Genomic DNA, 12,509 nt, shown 5'->3' with positions numbered 1-12,509 from the left:
ATGTTCTGACGTTTGAGACTGTGTTGTATGTGTGCTTGTGTATGCTTATAGCGTGAGATGTGTGTGCAGGAATGTGTGTGTGTGTGTGTGTGTGTGTGTGTGTGTGTGTGTGAGTGTGTGCGTGTGCACAACATTAGCAGAGTGTATCACTTAAGAATGAGTATACGGTGCGTGTTGTCACAGACCAGATGCTACTTGAGTAATCGATATAATCATTTTTCCATAGACTTTCCTGTTATATTCTCCACCACAGTAACCTCTCTCGTCAGAGACACGTCATTTAAGGCTAATATTATTATTACTGTCTTCAAGAGTCCTTTTCCCTTTGTAGGAAGCTGTTGCTGACTAGTAACACAAGTCGTATAATTAAATATGGAAGTTTTATTACATTTTGGGTGATGTTTACGAAGAAGAAGTATAAATACATAATGGAAGTGCCAGTTCACACTTGGGTTAAAAAACGTAACAGTGTCATCTTTGGTGCCACAAAGTCTTCATAGCGAGTAATTAAAAATTTCGGTCCGCAAGTAGAGCGTCGCTGCCGGCGTCACGGTGGAAGGCCGGAGACGACTCTGCTCGGTGGGCTTGTCGATGTCGTCACGCAGTTGCCTATGTGATACACAGACACACCTGCACACACAAAGACATTACTTAGAGTCTTATAGCAATTTGCATGCTAGCCTTCAACAACACTGAAGGGGGAAACTGCGTGGAACGTAAAAGCGAAGAAAAATGAGGTGTTGTTGGTGATAGCCTGAATATGGAAACACCTCTGCCTGACACTGAACTGGAAAAACGGAACCGTCGATTGAAGTGAGTCTCTGGTTCTTCCTACCCTACATCAAGCAGAACTTCTGAAATTTTAGGATGAACATAAAAAAAACCTTAATGTCTGATTACTGGAAATCGTCACAAGGCTGCTTTTACATCGCAATAAATTGAATAAGCAATTTCGTCCTTTGGATCAGCTCTTTTCTAAAGTATCACAAAACATAACATTTAATCATGGTATTAAGGTACCAACACTTCAGTCCAGGGAAAAAGTAGTTCTATCTGCTTTTTCCTTAAAGAAGAATTTGCAAGTAACATGTAATTAACAAGATATATTTTCTGCTCTCTTTGTTATGTACTTATTATCGACAAGAGGACGATAAAATGACTGAACTGCGAGATAACGCATGTATATGATATTTTGAGTTCCATTTTGTCCATGAGATGTAAGTCATAGTCTAATTAAATGACCATATCAGTGAAGTTACCTTTAATTTGTTCTCGTATATCAACCGTTTGTATGGGAGTCGACTTGTAAATGTCTCTAATAACGAATACCCTTTTGTGTTTTTCGGTACGTTACTGCTTCTGTCAATTCTGACTTATTAGAATCCTCTGAATTTTAAAATATCGAAAAGCGCAGTGATTTGATATGCCATGTTATTCAGTAACTTTCCATAGTTTGCCACTGCATACACAATCTCATGTTGTCAAGTTTTACTTATGAGTTTAATACTTTCTTATTTTATTTTCTTTTATCCATCTCTTAACGATTTCGTAGTTGATGCGGCATTATATCTCGGTCTTTCTTCCCATTTTTGGTCTTTGATGTTGCAGAAAAAGTGCATTATCTTGTTGAAACAACTTGTCCGAAATTTCTTCTATCAGAATTCCGCCCAGTATTCTCTGCAAGCATTTCGCAGTTAACTTAGTAAACAGTCTACACTGCCTGACAAAAAGGTGACGCACCCAGAATGGGCGAATGAAACGAAATGAAACTTCTACAATTGACAGAGTGGTTGGTGTTATTTCATTGATTAAGAAATCGAGACAAATTTACAAAGAACTTGACAGTAAGAGACCATTTATCAGTATGACGTTGCACCCCCGTTGTCCTGGATTCATGCACTGATTAGAATGGTAAGGGTGTCGTAAAACAGTTGTATCCTTTCCTGGCGCAAGCTGGCCCACAGCTGTTGTCAATGGTCCTTGGTATGCTGGACACTGACACTGGGACGGTCAGACGTCTGAACAGGTCGAGGCCACATGTTGTACTGGGGACAGGTCAGGGGATCTAACTGATTGTAGGGGTACCTCAACATCTCGCAGATAATTCATAGAGAGATGCGCTACATGTGGACGAGTACTGTCCTTTTGGAAAATGTCACCAGATTACTGTTTCAATAGAACGCAGATTGTTTGTGTCGTTCCGTTGTGCCATCAGAATTCGCTCATTCTCTACCAGCCAACCCCAAGCAATGGCACCACTTGTAACAGCGCTATACCTCTCCCAAACATTGGAAGAGTGGAATTTCTTCCCATTCGCCGCCATAATGGCCGACGGCGGTCATCGAGATTTTTACAAATCCGTGATTCGTTGCTGAACACATCAGCAGTCCATGCTTTCCTACCACTGCACCGCTACAAACACAGCCGTTTGTGGTTTGGTGTTGACGGCAGCCTAAGAATTGAACATTAATGCCCTAGTACGGCTACTGCTAGACTCCGACCTATGACGTGGGATGAGACAGAATGTTGCAGGGAGCCCATTAGTTGTTCTCGGTTGGCCGGAGCAGATGTGAAGGGGTTACTGTGCATTTGGCGCACAATACCTTCCCATTTGGTGTCAGGCATGGTCGACTGTTACTCCGATGACGAGTACACCTGCCTTCACATTTCCATGTGGTCCAATGCCTCACAAATCTGGATACTGCATGATTCGACCAACCGGCCAAATGCAGCATCTCCGTATTCTTTCGACATCTGACAGTGTTTTCGCCCCTTGTATATCCTACAAAGAGCCCTCAGGGGCTCAGAAACCGTTTGCTGGGAATAGGCTTAGTGACTCCTGGATGGATTCCTGAGCTGGGGACTCGAAAGCGCCGCCAGTCCTATGCCACCGTGAGCGCTTACCACTGCATCAGCTACCAACAGCCAGTCAGTGTGTATTTATAAAAATTAAAAGAGAAGAGCACAGTTACGATAAACAAATTGGGAGGTCATCGGTCCCTAGGCTTATACACTACTTAATCTAGCTTAAACTAGCTTACGCTAAGAAAAACACACACACCGATGCCGAGAGAGGACTCGAACCTCCGACGAGGGGAGCAGCGCTAACCGTGGCATGGCACCTAAGACAACGCGGCTACCCGCGCGGCATTTCGATAAAGGTTCTCCACTTTACATACATGTGGGTTTAGAGGACACTGCTAGGACCTAAAAGTCTGTTATGCGCTTGCACTGTGGGCCCCTGTTGCTGAAACGTCTAGTTTCCAACAAGTTAAAAACATTCAGAAAGCTCAGTGCCTCGGGGAGTATGCAATTGAAACTGAACTGCATATTGCCTTGAACTACAGCAAAGGTGTTGTGACTTTTATGGATCTAGAAAACATTCACCAAGAAGAACTGAAAGCTGAGTGTTCCCACGATAGCACTGTCGATGTGCAAAACATTATGAAATGGGTGTCAAATTAGACTCTTCTATCTTTGCATTTAACACAATCGAACTTCCAGAGCATGTCAAGGCAGATTTCCTAAGCCTCAGCGTTTGACCATATTTCCTGAACCAAATTCGTTGTTTTAAATGCCATCCCTTTGGCCACACTACTCTTGGTTCTAAGGCAGAGGCCACTTGTGGCAAATGTGGTAAAGCCAACCACACGGAGTTCGTCGTTCCTCTTCTCCAAAGTGTGTCAATTACTCTGGGTATTACCCTGTTTGGCGTAGTTCTTCCTTGAAGAACAGAAGATCCAGGAGATAGAAACAACAAAGGACATTTCATATGGTGAATCCAAAAAGATATACACAGCCCATGCAACTGCCCATGTTCAGTGCCTCTTCTGCTCTCATTCTCAGACAGCCAGTCCAGAAAATTGGAGGCCAACATTAGTACCTGCATTTGTCAATGAACTTGTGCTGCTGCAGTTACTTCAAAGCCTGCCTCTACTCCATAAGTTGAGAAAAGGCTGTGGTTGCTAACATCGAGGAACTTCCTGCCCTTCCAAAGATCGTCTTGTCCACGGTCCAGAGCTACCATACCATTTCCGTGGTTGTCGCTCCAAAACCCTCTCACACAAAAAAAATCGGAGACGAAGGCGAGTAATCACCCACTCAAGTGGGAAGTACACCGTCCAACAATGTCGACGTCATCCTGTCTCATGACTCTCCCAAAACTTCTTCAGAGGTAATGGATGTTGATTTTGGACTAGGGCAATCATCACATCCCAAGACAAAGCCTCCACTCATTGTGGGTTTCCCTCCCCAGCAGAAAGTCATGATGAAAGTACTACCCCAGTGATAGATGGCTCCCATCCTACAGTGGAACATTAATGGGCTCAGGACACATGTGGAGGAACTGAAACTCTAGCATAGGAACGCCCCCTTTCTTGAGTTTGCAGGGAACTTTTTTAAAGCATCTGACGCCCCTGTAGTGCGAGGCTGCACACTATAGTACAAGGATGATCTGACTGGGGAGAGGGCAAAGATAGGTGTCGTTGTTATCTTCACTAATGCACACCTCTTCTCTGTTCTCCTCCCAGTTACTGTCCTGCAATCAGTTGCTGCTGAAATTCATGTGTGTTGGAGCATCACTGTTTGTTCATTGTTTCTACCTCCTCAAGATCTTATGGAACAACTCCCCTGAGCATTTCTCCTAATGGGAGATTCATTGTCCATCATGTTTTGTAGGGCTCGACCTCTACGTGCTCTCAGGGTCTGGTTTTGGAGAGCCTTATGACATCTTACGAGCTGTGTACCCTCATCACAGTACTCCCACCAATTTCTGTGCTGCTACTGGGTCTTTCTCTGCCATAAAACTCTCTTTCTACTTTACCTTATAGACTCTGTTAAGTGGAAGCCATTTACGATCTTCATTCTAGTGACAACTACCCACTCCACATTCACCTACTGTATGGAGCATTACTTGAAGAGCAGCCACCAAAACCAAAGGTCAGCAGGACTAACTGGACGCCATTCAACTAGCTGGCTGTATTTGAACACCGCAACAGTATCCAGGAATGGGCGTACCATATTACACGAGTGATTCATCATGCTGCTGACTTATCCATTACAAATTCCTCAGCTCATCTTAAGAGGCAGCCTATACCTTGGTGGACTAGTGAGTGCTACTCAGCAATCCGGTACAGGCATGCAGCTCTACGATAGATTAAGCACCGCCTAACAGCAGAGAACCTCACAGAACTTTGGACTGCAAGAGCCAAAGCTCGACGCATAATTAAGGAGAGCAATAAAAGGTCGTGGCAAGCTTTCCTGGACTCCATAAACTGTTCCACTCGTTATACAAAAGTAAGGGAACCGATCGTGAGGATTTCTGGTAAACACAATCGTTTACCAATAGCAGCAGTCCTGAAACACCTAGAGACATCACTCAGATGGAGGCAGAGCATTTTGTAAAAGCTATTGCCAATGCCAGATAGGATCTGGCTCTTCACTGCTACCATGTGACTTAAGAGACAGGCAAATTGGACTTCAGATCCAACAACTGTGAGTCTTACAAAAACCCTTCCTCCAAGTTGGAGCTAGAACTGGCACTGTTTGAGACTCGTGGTATTGCAACCAATCAGTACTAAATCTGGTAGTGAATGCTTTGACATTTGCCAGCAGTGTCTTCGAATGTTTGAATTTGATATGGCAGACAGGTCACTTCCTGAACTCATGGATAGACAATTTTGATACCTCTTCTCAAATCACGAAAGTACCACACGTGTCCCAGTAGTTACCAGAGTATTGCCTTAGTGAGCTGTGCAGGAAAGAGATTGGAGCAATGGTTAACCATCACCTTTTGTCATTGTTAGAGACTGGGCAACTCCTTAGGCGCTCTTAGTATGGAGCCCAGAGAGTTTGGTCCACTGTTGACAACCTGACACTGCTCCAGAGAACTGTTCAGCAGGCAGTCACTATTTCACCATTTTTTTGATATTGGTAAGGCATATGATACTACTTAGACACACAGTGCTCTCGTGCAACTGCATCAGAGGTTCTTTCGTGGCCACCTCCCCATCTTTAGATGGTCTTTCCTGTCTAAGTGCTTTTTGGATCCCTAGTTGGTGAGACACCGTCAGATCGATTTGAGCTGGAGAATGTGCATCTCAGGGCAGTGTTTTAGGTGTCACCCTCTTTGCCATAGCCACAAACAGTATCGCATCTACCTATGGAGTCCTGTTAAGCGCTCCTCATTTCTGGACGATTTTGGTGTTTTCTGTACCTCTTCCAGTGTTGCAACGGCGACTGCTCAGTTACAACTTGCAGTATGGAGATTAGAGAAGTGGGCTGCAAAGACGGGTTTTCAGTTTTCCGCGGATAAGTGGGGGTGTGTTCCTTTTAATCGTTCTCATCATATTTTTAATTTACATGTCTTGTATGTGAGGGACGCCATTCTACATTTTCGAGACTCAGAGAGGTTTCTGGACCTCATTTTTGGCTCCAAACTATCATGGCTACCACACCTGAGAGACCTGAAAGCCAGAGCCCAGAAGGTACTGAATATCATAAAGTGTCTTTCCCAAATGCCTTGGGGACCAGATAGGAAGTGTCTGCTACAGTTTTATAGGGCTTTTGTGCATTCACGGGTAGGCTATGGATGGACAGTGTAAAGGTTGTCGGGGCCTTCTTACCTGAAGATAATTGACACCCATGAGGGGATTAGGCTGGCCGCAGGTGCTTACAGGACCAGACCCATACCCAGTCTTACACAGTCCTGTGCTGAGGCTGGGGAATCTCCAGTCGCCATCTGGTGGGAGGTCCTCATGGTATGACAGGCATGTAAATGCCTCACAGCTCCAACTTCACCTGTATACCATTCTGTTGCTTGTCCACTCTGGAAAGCCTTTTCTCCAATCATCCATGGACAAACAGGCCATTTGGGATGGGCATGCGGCATATACTGGTGTCACTTGGTGTGGAGCAAGCACAATCCCACATCCAGGGTATTAACTGTCTGCCACCCCGTTTACTGCAGAGGCCCAGAGTTATTGTGGATCAAGTGCAGCACAGAAGAGATTGCAGTCCTGCATATCCTTTAATACTTTATTTTTTGCCATTCTAACTGAGCACCACAATTGTATGACTTCTTTATGGATGTGTCGAAACGGTGGGATTCCATTGGTTGCTCTGCGGTTTTCTCTTATCATGTCCTCAAGATCCGACTGCCTTGAGAGTCTACTGTCTTTTATGTGGAACCGTATGCCATCTTGCAGGCACTAGAGGAGAGACGAGGTGGGTTTCAAGTGCTAAATTGCTTGTTTCCTCCGATTTTCTGAGTGGCCTTCACTCTATACAACGCTTGTACCCAGCAGATAAAGTAGTAGTTTAGTATCCAAGACGCCCTCCTTCAACTACAACGGCTGAGGAAGGAGGTATCTTTCCACTGGGTACCTGGACATATAGGTATTGCTGGTAACGAAAAGGGTGAATGTAGGAGCCAAGGAGATGTGTAGCAATCCTCAGTATTTTATTGTGCTATCCCCCCTGAATGCTATCACTCCTGTTGAGCTCCAAAGTCATGCGCCGATGGGAAAATGACTGGCTGGAAGTGACTGATAATAAGCTGCATGTAGTAAAGCCCACTATGTGGCCATAGAGTACCTACTTTCAGCCATGAAGATGGGATGAGTTCCTGCTTACTCATCTTTGCATAGGCCAGTCCTCTGGCACATGGCTTCTCGCTTCAGTGAGAGGATATAGACTACACTAATGCACTTTGGTGGCATTTCTTTTTGTGACAGACAACTGAAACTCTATTTACTTGCATACCAGCCGATTGTGTGTATGTGTACGAAATGAAATTGACATCCAACAAGTGTTCTTGATAGTTCGCTGTTTTTGTCAGGCTGTAAACATAGATATTATAGAAAACTAATTAAGCTACAAAAAAGAATAACATGTGTTACAGTATTCTTTAAGAATGGTTGTTCAACTGTACACGAGAATTCTTTTCATTTTCGACAAAAATAAAACAGTATAGTCTACCACGCAGCCAGATGGTTGCGGTTCCACTGAGGAAACAAGTAACATCTTCACATTTCAGAAAATACAAAAATTTGGCCTTTCTGGCTGCTCAGTAAGAGAACCTACCGGGGATTACAAATAACTGGTCTCAAAATAAAACTGCATAACACTACAACAGCCTGAAAGAATTACCTGAATGACGCCAAATTCAGAGGACGCATAAAAACGCCTTTGCTGGTGATTGGGGCTCAATTCGAAGTGCTTTCCAATCCGTACCTTGGCAAGCAAGAACTATGGGTCTCCAAACTGAGAACGCCTGCAGCATTATGAGCAGAGCCCTCCAACCAACCCGGAATTTTGACGCCCTAAGGTGTCAATTGGACAGAATTTGGCACGATATCCCTCAGGAGGAGACTAATGATAATGTATTGTACTTTTCGTGTACAGAGAGTCTGACTTACGTTTTCCGCAGTCTTTGGCACAGCGGAGACGGCCGGGGTTGGGGTATGACACGCCATCGGTGCCGCAGACGGGATTGAACTCGTTGGTGGACGGGCAGTTGCAGTCCTGGGGTGTGGTGCCAGCGATGGGCGTGGTTGGACGGCTTGTGATTGGACGGCTCGTGATTGGACGGCTCGTGATTGGACGGCTCGTGGTCGGACGGCTCGTGGTACGCCTGACACCAACGGTAGACGTGGGAGGCCTCAGGGTTCGCCGAGGACCCTGAGGAGGTCTGGGACGCCAGTCCAAATCCTGAGGAGGTGGGGGTGACCAGTCCAGCTCTGGGCGTTTGGTCTGCTGCTGGCGGCGCGGCGGCCGGCTGGTCGTGGTCGTGAAGAAACGCTGGCGCCGGCTGGTCGTGTGCGGGAAGAAGGGAGGGGGCCAGTCGTCAGGCTGCCACCTGTCAGGATGTACGTCATTCCCAGGCCAGCCTCTCATCGGGAACCTGGTAACAGTTCGCTGTTTCAGTCCAACAGTGATAATGTGTACAAGCTTTAAAACACGAGACAAGACGACTAACACTACTAGGGATGGTCGGGCAGTATGGAACAAGTAAGCTTTCTCCGAATTATAATATTTTCTGAGGGATGTATTGGAACATACTTCTACTTAAAGTAAACTCAGTGTCATGAGAATATACGTTCGTTGTTCTTTTTTTAGTATTTTTTCCACCCTTCGGGTTTTGGTTGCTTAACTTTTTGAAGGGTCTTTCCAGACATTACACTGTAATCTGGAACCTAATACCCACTGCAAAATCGTATCTTAAGCGGTTTTTTATCTTATGTCTTCATGGCTTTCCATCAAATCGTAGTGAAACTGTTTACTCACTTTCATTTCCGTCTTATTGAACGGATACTTTATTTTCAGTTGCTGTGAATATTTGTACTCAAATTTACTCAAAGGAATAAGCTGCCCATCTAAGTTAATTTTCTGGGAAAAGAACTTATTGTTTCCTAAAATGGGTTTCATAGCCATCTATCTGTTTTCGTACAAAGCTTTACGTCTTTGATTTTAATTTATTGGAGATGTCATTATCATATTCATAACTTACACCACATCCTCAAAGCTGAAACTGAGTTACCTGTTCAACTGATTTTCCATTTAGCATTATTTTATAGCGTACTTGGCATTTTCCTTTAAAAGCCATAACTTTGGTTCTACTTTCTGCTGTTTTCAAGTTATAGAGTTTACCTACTGAGCCCAAGCGTTGTAGAGCAAATTGTAAATCATCGTCCTTCTTTTCTAAAATTATTTGGTCAACATCAAAGAGTATTCAAATATGTATTTTTAGGAATTAAGTTAATTCCTGAGTTAACATCTTGTTTCCATTGTCTAACAATGTAGTCAGTATATACATTGCCGGCCGACGTGGCCGTGCGGTTAAAGACGCTGCAGTCTGGAACCGCAAGACCGCTACGGTCGCAGGTTCGAATCCGGCCTCGGGCATGGATGTTTGTGATGTACTTAGGTTAGTTTGGTTTAACTAGTTCTAAGTTCTAGGGGACTAATGACCTCAGAAGTTGAATCCCATAGTGCTCAGAACCATTTGAACCATATATACATTAAATTAAGTGGGCGAGAGACTGCGACCTTGTCGCACTCCTGTTAATTACTATTGGCTCTGTTCCCTCTTTGCCTATATTAATTATAATTTCGCTATTTAAATACAAGCTGTTAATCATTTGCGTTAAATGTCTAGGATAACCTCGTCTTTCCATTGCATTCCATAGCATATACCAGTTCACTCTGTCGAAGACTTCTTTATACTCTGCAAATGCAATATGAATCTCCATATTACGTTTTCGTCTCTTTTCAGTTAGGTACCGAGCTATTTTAATGCTGCAATGGCAGGGTCGTCCTATTCTAAAACCATCTTTTTCCTCCTGTAAGAGGGCATCAGCTATTATTTCCAGTCTGTTATTAATTGTTCGTCCATATAGTTTACAGCCAGTGTTCAGCAGACGTATTCCTCTGTAGTTTTGACAGGCATTTCCAATTCCCTTTTTACAGAGTGATATTACTTCCATCACTCTCCAAGAGTCGGGTGTCGTCTTCAGTTTCCAATATTCATTTATTAAATGTAGCAGTCTCGGTTCCAACATTAAACCTCCATGTTTAATAAGTTCTGTATTCGTGTTATCAGCTCCTGCTGTTTTTCTATTCCTCGGCAGCTTTAACGCTTCTTTCATCTCCTCGAATATAATTTTATCTCCTTGGTATATTTCGTCATCTTGTCCTTTGGCCTGGTCTGTTTTCGTTAGATCAGTTTTATCATTACTTTCTACCCGCAATCCCTGATAGTGTTTTATGCAATCTTCTTCACCTTTTACATAAAACCCTGTAAAACTTAAGTTTTGTTGCTCTCCGTTTTGTCTGGTACAACCTGAAATTCCCGTGTCCTAAACAACCCGAACGTACCGTTATGATAGGTAGACATTCCCATTGTTATTATTTGGGACAGACGTTCTCATAGTCTGCAATATAGAGAGTAACATCAGTAGCGTATCTAAAGATACAATAAAATATTGCCAGCTTGCAAAGCATTAAAGTCTTGTCTTCATTTAGTGTAACGAGAAACTCACTAGGAACAGGTATTTGTTGCCAGTGCGAAAAACACTGCTGTTTTGATTCAGAACTGCGTCATTGGTCTTATTCCTATATACTATACACAGCAGCGACGCGACAGACGCTGTCGCTACTGCGGCTCTTGTCCGATGTTACCCGACATTCCCCTATTTCTTTCGGTTGTGCAGCTTACGTGATATTATTGGGCTTAAAGTCATCGATAAATTACACAAAAACAATTTAAAGTCGTTATTCAGTTGGATTATTCTTCGATCACACTACTGTTCAGTTTAAAGAGTCAGTGCATGAGGCACGCTCCAAAACCAGTTTGATCCCAGATTTCGGTGCTGGGGCTATTACGAACAACCGAGAGTTGTCAGTGAGTGTCAGGTGGGGTACAGACAACATTATTGTTTTACTCTCGTGTTGTGAATCTAAGGAAGAAGGAGAAAGAAAACACTGCTACAAAGTATCATCTGCCATTCACTGAACGGTTAGGGAGAGTTAACGCGGGTGCATAAGTAAAAAAAAAAATCTTAAAATGGAAGCGATTTGATGAAACAAATTCTGTGAAATAACGCTTTTGTAGATCTGACAAGAAACTTCCGAGTGAAAGTACAACGAATGTGGAGTTTCTTGTTCTGTCGTTGCGACTTTTCGAATTGCACGAACGAACACCCTCTCCACTCTCCGTCGAGTTTCGGCGGAGTTTTTATTTTCTGAGGACGTGGCGTTAAGTGTACCATTCAAGCGCCAGCGACACCAGCACATAAATTCCCATATTCGATATTTGCCCCGTACTTTCTTGTCTGGTCTGCAAAGGAGTTATATGACTAAATTCGTCTTGTACACTTCTTGTATTCTGGCACAAGGGACACCCCAGCCGTTTTTTTAAATGCTAGTAATTATTTTTTTTTTAATTTTAGAATATGCATTTCATGTAATTTTTGACAGGGCAAGTAGACATTTTAGAAATTATTTTATCACATCAGAATTAGCATACACCGATGAAAAAAATCGCAGCACCAAAAATTAATTAATGTAGAGTAATTAAATTTCGGGAATATATTTGTCTAGGTAACATATATAAGTAATTATTATTGCAAGATCATAGGTTAATGTAAGGACGAGATACGCCACTGAAAATGTGAAATTCAGGTACATTAGTAACTGGTGTAACCGCCAGAATGTAGAAAGCAAAAATGCAAGCGTGGATGCATTGAGTTGTACAGGTGCCTGGCGTCACTTTTTGGGCTGGAGTTCCTTGCGTGTAGCACTTAGTCGGCCATTACAGGCACGGTTAATGCTTTTCATGGATGACACTGGAGTTGTTCGATTGGAGACATATCCAGTGGTCCAGTAGGCCAAGTCAACATATTGAGATTGAGTAGAGTTACAACAGCGGTATGTGGCGAGCGTTATCCTGATGGAAAACATCTCGTGGAATGCTGTTAATGAATGGCAACACAACAGGTCGGGTCAACAGA

General features: G+C 43.5%; 1 protein-coding gene across 1 annotated transcript in view; it reads right to left on the bottom strand.

Annotated features, from left to right (window-relative positions):
• Nucleotides 1–547: 547 nt before the first annotated feature.
• Nucleotides 548–12,509, bottom strand: part of LOC126455080 (mucin-2-like) — a 115,668-nt gene continuing 103,706 nt past the window's right edge. Inside the window, exons 6-7 of the mRNA XM_050091148.1 lie at nucleotides 8,418–8,902; nucleotides 548–630 (exon numbers count right to left, since the gene is read on the bottom strand). Coding sequence (XP_049947105.1) covers nucleotides 548–630; nucleotides 8,418–8,902 — 568 coding nt within the window. The remainder of the gene's footprint in view (nucleotides 631–8,417; nucleotides 8,903–12,509) is intronic.

This window comes from Schistocerca serialis, chromosome 1 (genome assembly GCF_023864345.2).
Source record: "Schistocerca serialis cubense isolate TAMUIC-IGC-003099 chromosome 1, iqSchSeri2.2, whole genome shotgun sequence".
NCBI classification, from domain to species: Eukaryota; Metazoa; Arthropoda; class Insecta; order Orthoptera; family Acrididae; genus Schistocerca; species Schistocerca serialis.
The sequence above is the reverse complement of the archived record's forward strand: the minus strand, read 5'-3'. Positions and strand labels throughout refer to the sequence as shown.